Source organism: Pteropus medius, unplaced genomic scaffold (genome assembly GCF_902729225.1).
Source record: "Pteropus medius unplaced genomic scaffold, Ma_sr-lr_union100, whole genome shotgun sequence".
In the NCBI taxonomy this organism is placed as follows: domain Eukaryota; kingdom Metazoa; phylum Chordata; class Mammalia; order Chiroptera; family Pteropodidae; genus Pteropus; species Pteropus medius.
This window is the reverse complement of record NW_024343579.1, coordinates 228,872-241,526: the sequence shown is the minus strand read 5'-3', so window position 1 is coordinate 241,526 and position 12,655 is coordinate 228,872. Positions and strand designations below refer to the sequence as shown.

Here is a 12,655-nt window from a genome sequence, read left to right as displayed (position 1 = left end):
TTTTTTGCCAAAATGTACTCTTTTAAAAAAGAGTTCTCTTGAGATATATTTTATATAGCATACAATTCACCCTTTAAAAATGTTCAGTTCAATGGTTTTTAGTATATTGTGTGCAACCATTACCATCCTTCATAAAATATTCATCATCCAAAAAAGTAACTCCATATCCATTAGCAGTGACTCCCCATCCCCCAGTCCCCAGCCCCAGCCCCTGGCAAACACTAATCTACTTTCCATCTCTATGGAATCCCCTCTTCTGGACATTTCATGTAAGTGGAATCATAAAATGTTTGTCCTGTGACTGGCTTATTTTCACTCAGTATGTGCTCAAGGTTCATCCATGTTGTAGCATATCAGTACTTCCTTCCTTTTTATGGCTGAATAATATTTCACTGAATGGAGAGACCACATTTTACCCAGTCATCAGCGATAGATTTTGGGAGTTCTTTCTACTTTGGACTATTATGAATAATGCTATGAATACTCATGTACAACATTTTGTACGGACACACTTTCGTTTATCTTGGGTAAAAACATAAGAGTAGGGTCGCTGGGTCAGATGGTAACTCTAGGTTAACCTTTTGAGGAACCCCAGACTGTTTCCTAACGCAATTGCAACATTTTACATCCTCATCAAAAATGTTCCAGAGTCCTCTTTTCTCCACATCCTTGCAGGCACTCGTTGAACCTGGAGGTGGGGCTTTTTGATTCTAGCCATCCCAGTGGGTGCGAAGTGGGATTTCATTGTGGTTTTGATGTGCATTTCTTGATGACTAATGATGTTGAACATCTTTTCGTGTACTTGGTGGCCATCTGTGTATCTTCTGTAGACAAATGTTTATTCAGATCCTCTGCCCTGTTTTTAGTTGGGTTAATTGTCTTTTTATTATGGAGTTGTAAGAGTTCCTTATGTATTCTTTATGTGTACAAGTCCCTTGTCAGATATGATTTGCTTAAGTTTTCTCTCCTTCTGTGCATCGTCATTTTACTGTTTTGATGGTGTCATTCGAAACAAATCTTTAATTTTGATAAAATCCAATTTATCTAGTTTTCTTTCGTTGCGTGTGCTTTGGGCGTCATATCTAAGAAACCATTGTCTAACCCAAGGTCATGAAGATTTGAGCCTGTGTTTTTATCTAAGAATGTTATACTTTTAGCTCTTAAATTTAGGTCTGTGATCCACTTTCAAATTATTTAATGTGTATAGTGTGCAATAAAGGTCCAATTTCATTCTTTTGCATGTGGTTATCCAGTTATCCCAGCACCAGTTATTGAAAAGACTGTCTTTCCCCCATTTTCTTGGCACCCTCGTTGAAAATCAGTTGACTGTAAATGCAAGGGTTTGTTTCTGTGTTTTCTAACCCATTGATCCACATGTCTGTCCATCCTATGCCAGCACCACCTTGATTAGTGTGGCTTTTAAACTGGGAAATGTTTTGAAATTGGGAAGTGCGAGACCTCCAAATTTGTTCTCTTTTTCAAGATCAGTAACGTAAATGGTTATTGCATTTCTAAACAGTGTACTATAAAATTGGGTGGTGGGGAGAAATAATTGAATGATATATTGACTTCTCCGTTTAAGGCTTCTCTAGCCTGCAATTCTGGCATGTTTTTCCCAAGATTGCCATGATATTCCAGTGAAAGGAGTCTTATCTATAAATTCTACTCACAGTCCTTAACATTAAGAGTTACAAAAACAAACTGAAAACCAGAATTAACAATATATTTGTTATTGATGAGCCCCATCACCCCGTGGTTGTTAGAAAGTTCTCATTCTGCTTTCACACAGACACAGTCGTCAGTGTCACCTAACTGAGCACTGTGTTTATCCATGACAGTAATCCGTGTGTTTTCATGTCATACGGAGCATGAGGTGATGCACAACAGAGGAATGGAGGTGGTAAAATGTCCCTGAATTTTTTACCGTTTGAACTTACTTCATTCATTATTCAAGTCCTTTTCTTTATGTACTATGAATGCTTGAGGATACGAAGCAAAGTTGAATTTATTTCAGTGTATTCCTTTTTTGTTTTTCAGGATATATATACGAAGACTATATCTCTATGGTCTTATATCAATAGCCAGCTCGATGAATTTTCTAATCCCTTCTTTGTGAATTATGAAAACCACGTGTTATATCCCGTTGCTAGTCTGAGTCACTTGGAATTATGGGTAAACTATTATGTGCGATGGAATCCCCGAATGAGGCCCCAGGTATCGTTTGTTTTTTTTGTTTGTTTGTTTGTTTGTTTTTTCTTTTCTAAAGACTATGTCTTACTTCAAGTAAAGATGGTGTTACACAAATGTGTACATGCCGGGTGTTAGCATATCATACCAAAGGTCTTCTGCCCTCACCTGCAGCAGATCCCTTCCACACACTGACACAGATGCCGTTTGCTGGGTTAAGAGTTCAAAATCTTAGCTGTTCTCTGTCTTCTGCCACCTGGTCTCGGACTTCTAGCTTCCAGATCTGGGAGGCGGTACATAGATGAAGTGCTACTGACCACCACATTTGACTCGGTCTCTCTAGGGACTGGACCCGGAGGCGATGTGGGGGGAGCGGTATCGATTATGCAGGGTACCGCACGTGGAGTTGGTGGGGGGGCGGGTATTTGAAAACTGCATCGTGGTTCCAGTTTCTGGACTCTGGTGGCACAGCAGAAAGAGGGCCTGTGCTGAGTCGCGGAGCAGGCGCCCCTTGCGAAAGGGGTCGCATTTCTCCCTCCTGCCACACTTTTTCACGGTAACATTTTCTGAGATTGAAAAAATATGAGAGACGGGTGTGCAGCAGGGCCAGACGGCCGAGCTGTGATCGCTCTGGGTGTTCAGTGGCTGAGCCTTTGCTGTGGCTCGGGCACCGTCAGTTAGGGTTCCTGAGGTGCCCCCCACAAGCCCCTGCTCTACGTGGTCCTGCCCTGTACCCGTCTCCTCCACAGGAGTGGCCAGGGCATGGTTGGTGCTGGATGGGGAGCAGACCGATGGAGGCAGCCCTCACCTCAGTGCACAGGTGGCTTTCTGGCAGTCCAGAAGCGGCGTTCCCAGAGCCTTGTTTAACATCATTGCTTCCGTCGGCCACAGACATGGTCCGCCTTTCCTCTCGGCCCTGTTCCTCCTCAGTCTTTCCCTCTTCAGCCCTTCGTCTTCAGTCTCTCCAGACCTATTTCATTTCTGTCTTACTTCACTGCGTGTGCTGTACAAAGTACCACAGACCGGAGAGGCTTGAACAACAGAAATGTATTGTCTCCTCGTTCTGCGGGCTGCAAGTCCCAGATCAGGTGTGAGCAGGGTTGGTTCCTTCTGAGGGCTGTGAGGGGAGGGTCTGGTCCCGGTCCCTCTCCTTGACCTATAGATGGCCACCTCTCCCTGTGTCTCTACACATCGTCTTCCCTTCATGTGTGTCTATCTTTCTGTGCCAAAATTTCTCCTTTTCATAAGGACACCAGTCGTGTTGGATTAGAGCCCACGCTAATGGTTTCACTTCAACTTGATCCCCTCTGTAAAAGCCCCATCTCCAAATATAGTCACATTCTGTGGTGCTGGGGGTTAGGACTACGATATATGAATGGGGGGTACAATTCAGCTCCTAGTAATCCCCAAGCCTTACTAACCATGGAGAAAGACTGAACTGTTCATTCCCCTTTTCAGCTGGCCTGGCACTTGAACTTGGGAGGTAACATCACTTCACTAACCTTCCCACCCTGCTGTCCGCTCAGCTCCAGGTTCCATCTGATGGTTGCAAACTGCTGCCCAGGGCGCCTTTCCTCTCCTGACCAAGCTCCCTAACACCACGGCCCAAGCAGCTCATCACTCCCCGCCTCTTTCCCTGACTGTGTCCTGGTTCGTTCCATTGGTTCCACAAAGCTGCAGCTACACAAGCTCTTTCCTCCTCTAGGCCCTCTCAGACAGCCATGCCACCCTCCGGACCTCAGGCCCGTTTCGCAGAACACTGTGATCGGGGCCTGCTCCGCTTAGTACTGCTCCCTCCCTCCGAGCAGGCCCTTGAACCAGGCCTCTGCCCCGCTATCCAGGCTGATGGACTGCATGTGCCATGGGCCGCCCCTTAACCTCCCCACACACTGGAAATGCCTTCTCCGCCCTCTGCCTCACAGGCGCCGATAGCTGGTGCTCCCAGACCTTTCCTTAGGAACCTTCCCTGACCAGAAACTACCCTCCATTTACCACAGGAGGGCGCAGCTGCTGTTCCGTGTACTGTGTGCAAGGGGCCACTAGCTGCTTCCTGTGTTACAACAGCACGGAGCAGCCAGGACAGTCAGCACTGATGCGAGGGGACCTTAGCACTGAGGCGGCCGGAGCACAGACTACCAGATGGGTCCTGGGTTTAGTGTGTGTTTAGAGTAGCAAAAATGCTAACTTCTAAGAGTTGTAAAATATTTTCTTTACTGAAGACCATCTGAAGCTGGACACGGTCTATTCTTTACCCCATAAAAACCAACAGTGTACATTTAGTCAGCTTCTTTGGCCAGTGGTCAGTGTTTTAAATATAGGTTTTCACTTTTATTTGTGGCCAGTGAGCCGTTAGCTCATTTTGGGTGTTCGGTGCTTATTCCTACATTGATGAGCACCCACCCTTAGCTCTGTGGCATCTGCACAGAGTGCTGTGGCATCAGTTAGCAACCATCTGTGGCTTCCAAAAAGCATCCTCACAGGTAAGGTTCCCAAATCCTTTCCCCTTCCCTCTTTGGAGTAGCGCACACCTCAGGCGACTCATACTGTAGTCGTGTGGCCAAAGTCAGTCACATAGGTGCCTTGACGTGTGCAGGGGCCAAATCCTGTCTCTGGAGGTGACTCTGTCTTTGATGGTGACTTCGTCTCCAGTGGTGATTTGATGCCTGATGAGAGGCAAGGTCCTGAGCCTTGCTGAGACCTTGCGGGTGGTGTGAGCATAAAATGAATCCCTACCTCAGGGTGGCGGGCAGGCGGTGCAGTGTTTTGCATTCTTTGTGCACCGTGCTACACAGAGGGAGAACTGGAAGGCAGGCCACGGGCCTCAATGTCACAGGCACATCTTGGAGACCTCCTAGGGGCCGGGCACATGCAGCATGTTGGGGAGTGGGCTGGGCCTTGGAAGCAAGGCGTCAGCGGTCCAAGGCTCCAGGGGGCCTTGTGCAGCATCTCTAGGAGTTTGCAGGCCCTGATCCCAGGGCTGTTGGAACACCCCTGCCGGGATTTGTAGGGCAAGACCTGCTCTGTGTTCTAGAAAGCTGACCCTGGTAGCACTGATGTGGACAGGAATAGTCAAGCCTGTGACAAAGGGATCAGCACAAAGGCTGGTGTGGGTGTCCATGACGAGACAGTGAGGCAGGCTGGGTGGAGAGGAAGAGGGACAGGGAGGACAGGCAGGGGCTACAAGCCTGTTGGGTCTCTTCCCTATGAAGAGGATGGGGCTAGATCTACCGCCGGGAGAGGGGCTCCTGGGCATCCCTCAAAGGATGGCCAGTGGCGGGAAGGGCCCTGTAGGCAATTCGTGTCCTTTGGAACCCCCTTGGCTTCTCATACATGCTAGCACCCACTGGCTGACTGGCCCCTAGATGGACGTTTTCTTGAGCCTTTGACTTGTCAGTGAAGATGACTAAGGAGAAAAGGCCCAAAAGGCTGCGTGGAGATGTGTGACGCTTGTCTTGGGCCCTGGGTGTGGGTAAACTTGGTGTTTCCCGCAGTCTGCTCTCTGAGGCCATGTGCACAGGTGTTAGTAATGGGAGTCTGATTGCAAAGCGATGTGTCATCTTATTGGAACCACTGATCCCACAAACAGGAAAATACCAAATAGGTCCTAAGGCCTATAGGGGTGCTGCCTGCCCACCTCACAGTGGCCTCGGGATCAGCAGCAAATAAGGTAACTTTTGGGCATGGCGGTGCTTTGCCATCAGACTCCCAACGTTGCTGCCCGCTCCCTTCCTCCTCTGACCTGCCGAAGTCAGAAGTTTCTCGCATCTTCAGTGCTGGTCGCCAAGCCATCCTGTTATGGTGGGGGCGCCTGGCTGCCCTGTCTTCTTCATCCCCCCTCCCCCGCTCTTCTGGCTGTCACTCGTATCTCTGTCCCACTGTCCTGTTTCCCAAATATGTGTCTTTCCCTCTCGTCTGTTTTCCCCACATTTTTCGTCTGTCCCTCCCTCCGTCTGTCCCTCTCATCTCTGTCCTTCCCTGCAGTGGGGCTGATCACCGTCAGCATCCCTGAGGGGCCAGCTCAGTGTTTCGGGGACACAGATGATGTCCAAAAGCCCCCCACCCAGAGCGCGTGCTGCTTACGCCGGTCCCTATGGGATGAAGCAGGCATGTGTTTGAAGAGGGTCTGGGGGACCGGGCTCCAGGCAGAAGGGATAGCACGTGCACGGCCTCTTCCAAGACCTGGAAGGTTTCTGGAATACGGGAGGGGTGGAGGCAGGACCTGGTGAGAGGGGACTAGGAGAGGCAGGCTGGGGTCAGACCACACAGGGCCTTGAGGCCCAGGTCACGCTGCTGCCCTCAGGGTGACAGGAAGAAGCCACTAGAGGGTGTTCAGTAGTTGTCACATGGAGGGAAGGAGCAAGAGTTCTCCACTGGCAGTGCCCTCTCCAGGGGCTTCTGCCAGCTCCTGTTCCGAATGACGAAGACGCACACCACTAAGTTCTAGAAAGTGCTGACATAACAAGTATTTTTAGCGGCAGAGCTATTTATAAGGTTGCAAAAATTCAGATGTAAGGGAGGTGTGCGCGTGCAGGGGGCACCCGTGTAAATGCTGCCGAGTCGCTGGAAGCCACTCGCACGTCCCACCCAGCCCGCGCCGGCAGCCCTGCCCGATCCGACACAGACTGCTGTCTTGCCTGACCAGCCTGTGCTCTCTGGGAACCTGGCCAAGCCGGGCAGGAGAGCACAGGGGGACAAAAGCATCCCCACGCGGTCAGCTGAAGCTGCAGGCTCCTGCGGAGGGCTCCCTACAGCTTGGTGCCAGGCGAGTCAAAGACCAAGGCCACCTGGGGTACACGGGCGTCTGGGCTGTGAACTCATCTCTTAGCAGTGTCCCCGTGCCGAAAGGCTGATGTCGAAGCTGCCTGAGTGGCCCGCTGACGCAGCTGTGTCCTGCTTGCCCCTAGATGCCGATTCACCAGAATCTCAAGGAGCTGCTGGCCGTCAGGGCGGAGCTGCAGAAGAGAGTGGAAGACCTGCAGCGGGAGGTGGCCACGCGCGCCTCGTCCCCAACTGAGCGGGGCGCCTCTCCTTCCCACTCAGTCACGCCTGTCCACACCTCGGTCTGACAGGCTCCAGAGGTGGCATTTCTGGTGAGTCCAGCCATCAAGGCCATCCTGTGGCTCCACTGCTCTCCCCGGCGACTCAGGCAAGGGTCTGGCGACCCGTTCTGGCTGGAGCTTGTGATCTTGTCTTTTAGGATTAGGCCCCGTGCCCTCCATGTCTGGATGGTACTTCAAACCAGTGACCGTGTGTGGGGCTAGGTGACAGCTCCCACTGTCGTCTGTGCTTCGTTTTGTGAACACCCCGTTTCCCTCCTGTCGGGTTGCTCAGGGTGGCTGGCTGTCCCGGTGACCCTGTGACCCGCCTATTGCCTGGGCAGCTTGGGAGAAACCACAGTGAGTGAAATGCAGTGCTTAGGTCCAAGATGGTCTCATATCGTTTCTTTCCAAGGTAGATCTTCCATTAAAACAAACGCCACTTAGAGACCATGTTGCCAGCCATGTGACTTCTTTCAGCTCCTTGCTACAACGTCAAAACTGTTTTAGAGTTAAGTATCTGCGGGGGAGACAGACCATCGCCCTCTGTTCTCGAGTTCTCTTCATGCACGGGGGCCCCTGTACCAATTACTGTTGTGTACATATAAGGTATTTTTAAAAAAAGAGAAACATGCCTTTATTTTCCTATGTCCTTTTTTATGTTTAGCCTAGTCACCCGAGGAGGGTTCTGCTTAACTGGACTGTGCGAAATTTTCAAACAAAGCTCATGCTAACTTTTATGTAGTACATCTGAAGTGTGATTTGAATATGGTCATTTAAATGGCCACGTGTTCTGTTCTCACCTAACCGGTACTTGCCTCCCGAGGTGGCCCAGGCTGTTGATGGCAATAGCGGTTTCCTTCGAGATGGCCCTGCAGAGGGGAAACTGAGGACTCGGGCAGCTCAGCACTGACCTCCCCGCGGGCTCCTTCAAGGAGCTGTCACAGCTCCTTGCTGGTCTGACCTTGCAGCCTCCCGTGTCTTTACTGCTGCCGGCCATTTTGTCAAAACGAGTCCGCTCTCACCTGTTACTGTCTGAAATAATCCCATTTTATCGAGACCCCTTCAGCTCAGTTTATTCATGCGACTTCCGGTCAATATTTTAAAGCACCCACTGTGCTTGCCGTAGCTTCATTTGCCAAAAGCATAGCACGCCCTCCCCTTGGTTTGCCCGTCTCAGAGCCAACTTTTGCCAGCCAGGTTTTGCCCCTTCACTCACTGACTTTGGGCTCTGGGACTCCGTCAGTAGGGGCAGCACTTAAGCTCTGAGCTCCTGTGGCGTGTCACAGAATCTTGCATACTTGCGCCCAGCACAGCAGGGCACACGCATGTCTGCCAGTCACTGGGACCCCCATCGCTGCAGAAATTAAGCTCGCCTTTTGAGTGCGGGGGCGTCTCAGAAGCTCATAGGGTCAGACCCGAGTACAGCTGCACTAGAATATCCGGTTGGGTTCAAATTACTGGATGCCATGCAAAGTCCTACATATTAACCTTATTTTTGAAAATATATTCTTAAAGGTTTTTTACAAATACTTAGAGAATAGATGTCTTTTCAACTTGGAACTTTCTGATAAATGATCTGGTATCCCTAAGGTATCAGAAGTACTTCAAAGTAATTTGGTCACCTAAAATGAAGTCTACATTTTTATCAAGTAGGGATTTGTTTCTAAATCAATTTATTTAATATTAGCTTTTGATGTATGCTCCCAACGTATCTGATACCTTATTTATTAATGGATAAACCTGCTTATTCATTGATACGATGAATTTTTAAATGGGAACAGTTCCCATGTTTCCCCAGAAATATCCCTTAATCCGCCCCCGCCCCCCGCCCGCCAGCTGCACTAAGACTATTAAACTTGGTGTAGACTGGAAGATGCTTTTGACAGAACCAGAAAGCGAGTGGGCTGCTTCGTGCCGACGCCAGCCAGCCTGGCGCTGGGGAGGCGGGGCTGCCCTACCCTCCCCTGCATGCTGGGCCCCCGGAGGAGCCCTAAAATGTCCCATTCCATAGGAAAGCAGCACAACAATCATTTTCCTTTCTATGTTCCTAGCACAGAACTGTTTCTAAAAGAACTAGAAGTAGTTTTGTTACCTAAGTACTTTTTTTTTTGGTTTTATTTAAGTGTACTAGAATGTAAAACCTTTATGGGTCAGATTTTTAAAAACTGGTACAGTATCGTATTTGCCTCATCTGATGTACTATATTTCAACCTAATTAAAATGATAATATGTTTGCTCCGTGGTCTTTTTGTTGCCTAAGTATTTTGGTAGATATTTCCCTTGGAGATAACAGTAAACATTCAATATATGTAAAGTTCCTTTACATGATCGAATTCGTTTACTAAACTGTAAGTGATTGAGTGTTTTGGCTGAAATGCGTAAGTCCTCTGATTTAAAAATCTGAAATGTCCCTCGACCTTAACCTTGAGAAAATGTCGACACGGGAAAGGTCTGGAGGAGACACCTCCGAGTCAGGTGCAGCTCTGAGGAGCCAGGTTTGGTTCTAGAGCCTAAAATGGGGTGGACTCCAGAGACGCCCCAGAGTCCCCGCCCCGAATCGACAGAAGGAATGCTGGCCTCCTGGGGGCGCTATAAGGGCTTGGATGAAAGCACAGGAGCCCCTGGGGGGGTCACCCTTCTTATAAGGGCCTTTGGTCCCTATCCATTTCTGTGGAGCAGTTACTGCAGCTGCCGTTTCCAACAGTGACACTCTAGAAGCAAGGCTAGGAAGGCCACTGTGCCAGGCTCCAGCCGGCTGTGCACAATCTCTGCATAGGAGTCACTCGGCGGGTTTGAGGACTTGGAGCTATTTGACTACGAGGACCAAAATGTCACCTACCTCAGTGAAAACCTTCCTAGTGTCCACTGCATCTTGCTCACGCTGAAATGTCTGGCTGTCTTCAGTCTGTAAGCCAAGCTGCAAGGTCATGACAAGAGCACACTTTGTCCCAGCCAGGCCAGTCTGCACACAGCTGCAACGAGTGGCAGAACAAAGGGCCCCTGTCCCCGTTCAGCTTTCAGTGGCTGACACCACTGCGTGGGGTGCGCGCCACCTTCCATACCGCCATTCTTTGAAGAAAGCAGACCAGTGGGCTTGGGAGTTAGTCTGGGGTCCACCTCTGCACCCCCAACCCCAGGGCATCAGACACTGCTGCTCTACAGCTCCAGGCGTAAGCTCCCTGTACTCCAAGCAGGGCTGCCCCGCTGGAAGCACTAACCTGAGAAATCTGCTGTGGCCAGGAGGAGGGGAAGAGGTCAGCCGCCACTCATTAAAAAAAAAAAAAAAAGAAAAATCTTGACAAGGAGATTGTTCTTAACACGGTCAATGCAATCTGTTAGGTTCCGTTTTGTTTAATGCAAACACAGGACAGCTTACAAGTCACTGAAACACAAGCACATAAAAAGTACAGGGGATTCTCAGAGCAGTCTCTCAGTTCTTCTTCGCCTGCGGAACTAGTACTAACCCCCACCCCAAGTGGCCAAGGCAGCGGGCCTGCCACCATTCTATGGGGCCCACCCAGGAGGGTGCCCCACACCACGAAGGTGCCATGTCGCCTTCATCCATGCGTCAGTTACCATCAACACTGAGTCCCCACTGCCACGTTAACCTGGTACAGACTGGCTATTTTCAATCAGCCCTTCTAAGTTCTCACTTCTCTATCACCTAGGACAGCCCCATGTTGGCCAAGGCAATTTTGAGATAATCACAAATACGAGAGACCCCCGCCCTAAGCTTCTGCAGGCATCAGTGTCCCCCTGGGACAAGAGCTCTGCAAACAGCAGCTGCTGAGTGACCTTCCAGGCATGGCCAGCCACTAGGAGCAGGTCTGGGCACTGGGCTGTGGGCATTCTGCAGAAAGCACCCCGATAGCTAGGGGGGAGCAAAAATCACCAAAGTCAATGATGCTAAGGAGGTGGCTTCGCCCCGCGGAGTATGTTGACTCCTCATCACAACTGGAGGACTGCAGGCCCTTTGCCATGCTGGCTTTACACCAGAGTAAAACTAAGGAAAACCAGCAAGTATAAGGGGGGGTAGGTGCCCGATTTCCAGCCTCCCAGTGGAAAAGCCCAACAACCCTAGTGCCAACACCACGCCTGGTCATGGCAGGGTACACATGGGCCCCATCAGTCCTCATCCTACTCCTTGCCATGACTGACAGCTCTGTAAATGTCCATACTTCCCGGTGGCAGGGAGACAAGCATCTTGCCACACACAAGCGCTGCCATTTCTCTTCATTTAAAATGCCTCAGGGACCTTGATGCGCAGCCACCTTAACGCGATCCCTCTCCGACTCCTGTTCCTTAGCGCACTGGCCCTCCCCAGGCCCTGAGGTCACCCTATGTACACAGCAAAAGGCCATGGATGCAAAAATCCATCATAGCTGCCTGCAGCCCAGAAACAGACAGGGGTTGAGGCCACCAACCATTGCCATCCTTGGGAGGAACAAGCCTGGCAAAGCTGACAGCCTGGCCACTGAGGAGAGGGAGGCGCTACAAACAGGCGCGGCTTGCAAGCAATGCCTCTCCTGCTCAATCTCCTGGAGCACGGAAGGCCACATTTTCTTCCCTCTGCAACACATGCATGTGTGTCCTCAGTGCTCCCCACCTCCTCGCACACTCCTGGCCTGTCTATGGTGTGCCCCCGTGCAGGGGAAGGGGGGTTTTTGGGCCCGCAGGCCTGCGCCAGGAATGGGTCCAAAGAGTAGCACTGACCCACGCACTACGACTCATCCCCGTCCTGCAATGAGTCGTATATTTTTAAAACAAGGGCTAAAATGAACGCATGAGGCATGCGTTACATAACCTGCAGGGTCTGTTCAGATTCCTTCAAGTTGGAGTTGCCTCACCCCAGTTCAGCAGACAAGGAGTTAACACATGGCCTGTGGGATGCCAGGGGCCGCCCATGCAGGTCAAAGGAGCACGAGAACAAACATAAATAGGACCCTACCTTTCTGCTGACCTATTAGCTTTCAGAAGTGCTTTTCGACACTGCAAACTGATTATCAGTAGATGGTGGTTCTAGTTCAGCCTGACAGCAGAGCTCCCAGGACAGGACCACATGCTGGCCAAAGAGAACATTCCAGGAAGCCAGCTGTGCTCCAGCCCAAAGCATACAGCACCAGTCCAGGTGGGGGGCTAGTCCCAAAGGTCTGGTGTTTACCATGCTGAGCAGACCCCCCAGCACTCATGAACAGGCCAGGCAGGATACTTACAAACTTACAAGTCAGGTGTACATCACTAAACCAAGCAAGCAACCCTCCCCTCCACCCCCTCAAATACACGTCTGTGCCAACGACAAGCATGCTTTTGGCTTTGATGCTCATTCTTGATGTCTGTAGCTTTTGCTACCAAAATAAGAACACAAACAGGGTGGAGAGTGAACACCCTCCCCCGCCCCCGCCCAGGATAAAATGCATTTCCAATGCATA

At 50.3% G+C, this 12,655-nt stretch overlaps 2 protein-coding genes across 6 annotated transcripts in view; one reads left to right on the top strand and one right to left on the bottom strand.

Moving 5' to 3' along the window:
* The window catches only part of MTMR1 (myotubularin related protein 1), a 66,291-nt gene extending 56,830 nt beyond the window's left edge, over nucleotides 1–9,461 (top strand). For all 3 annotated transcript variants that reach the window (XM_039867579.1, XM_039867580.1, XM_039867581.1), the window contains 2 exons: nucleotides 2,038–2,214; nucleotides 7,092–9,461. In XM_039867579.1, the coding sequence (XP_039723513.1) occupies nucleotides 2,038–2,214; nucleotides 7,092–7,253 (339 nt within the window). In that variant the 3' untranslated portion in view covers nucleotides 7,254–9,461. The remainder of the gene's footprint in view (nucleotides 1–2,037; nucleotides 2,215–7,091) is intronic.
* The window catches only part of CD99L2 (CD99 molecule like 2), a 112,660-nt gene that overhangs the window by 9,085 nt on the left and 90,920 nt on the right, over nucleotides 1–12,655 (bottom strand). Inside the window, exon 9 of one of the 3 annotated variants that reach the window (XM_039867582.1) lies at nucleotides 10,066–10,198. The exons of the other annotated variants lie outside the window; for them this stretch is intronic. Coding sequence (XP_039723516.1) covers nucleotides 10,152–10,198 — 47 coding nt within the window. The 3' untranslated portion in view covers nucleotides 10,066–10,151. The remainder of the gene's footprint in view (nucleotides 1–10,065; nucleotides 10,199–12,655) is intronic. 3 annotated transcript variants of the gene reach the window in all.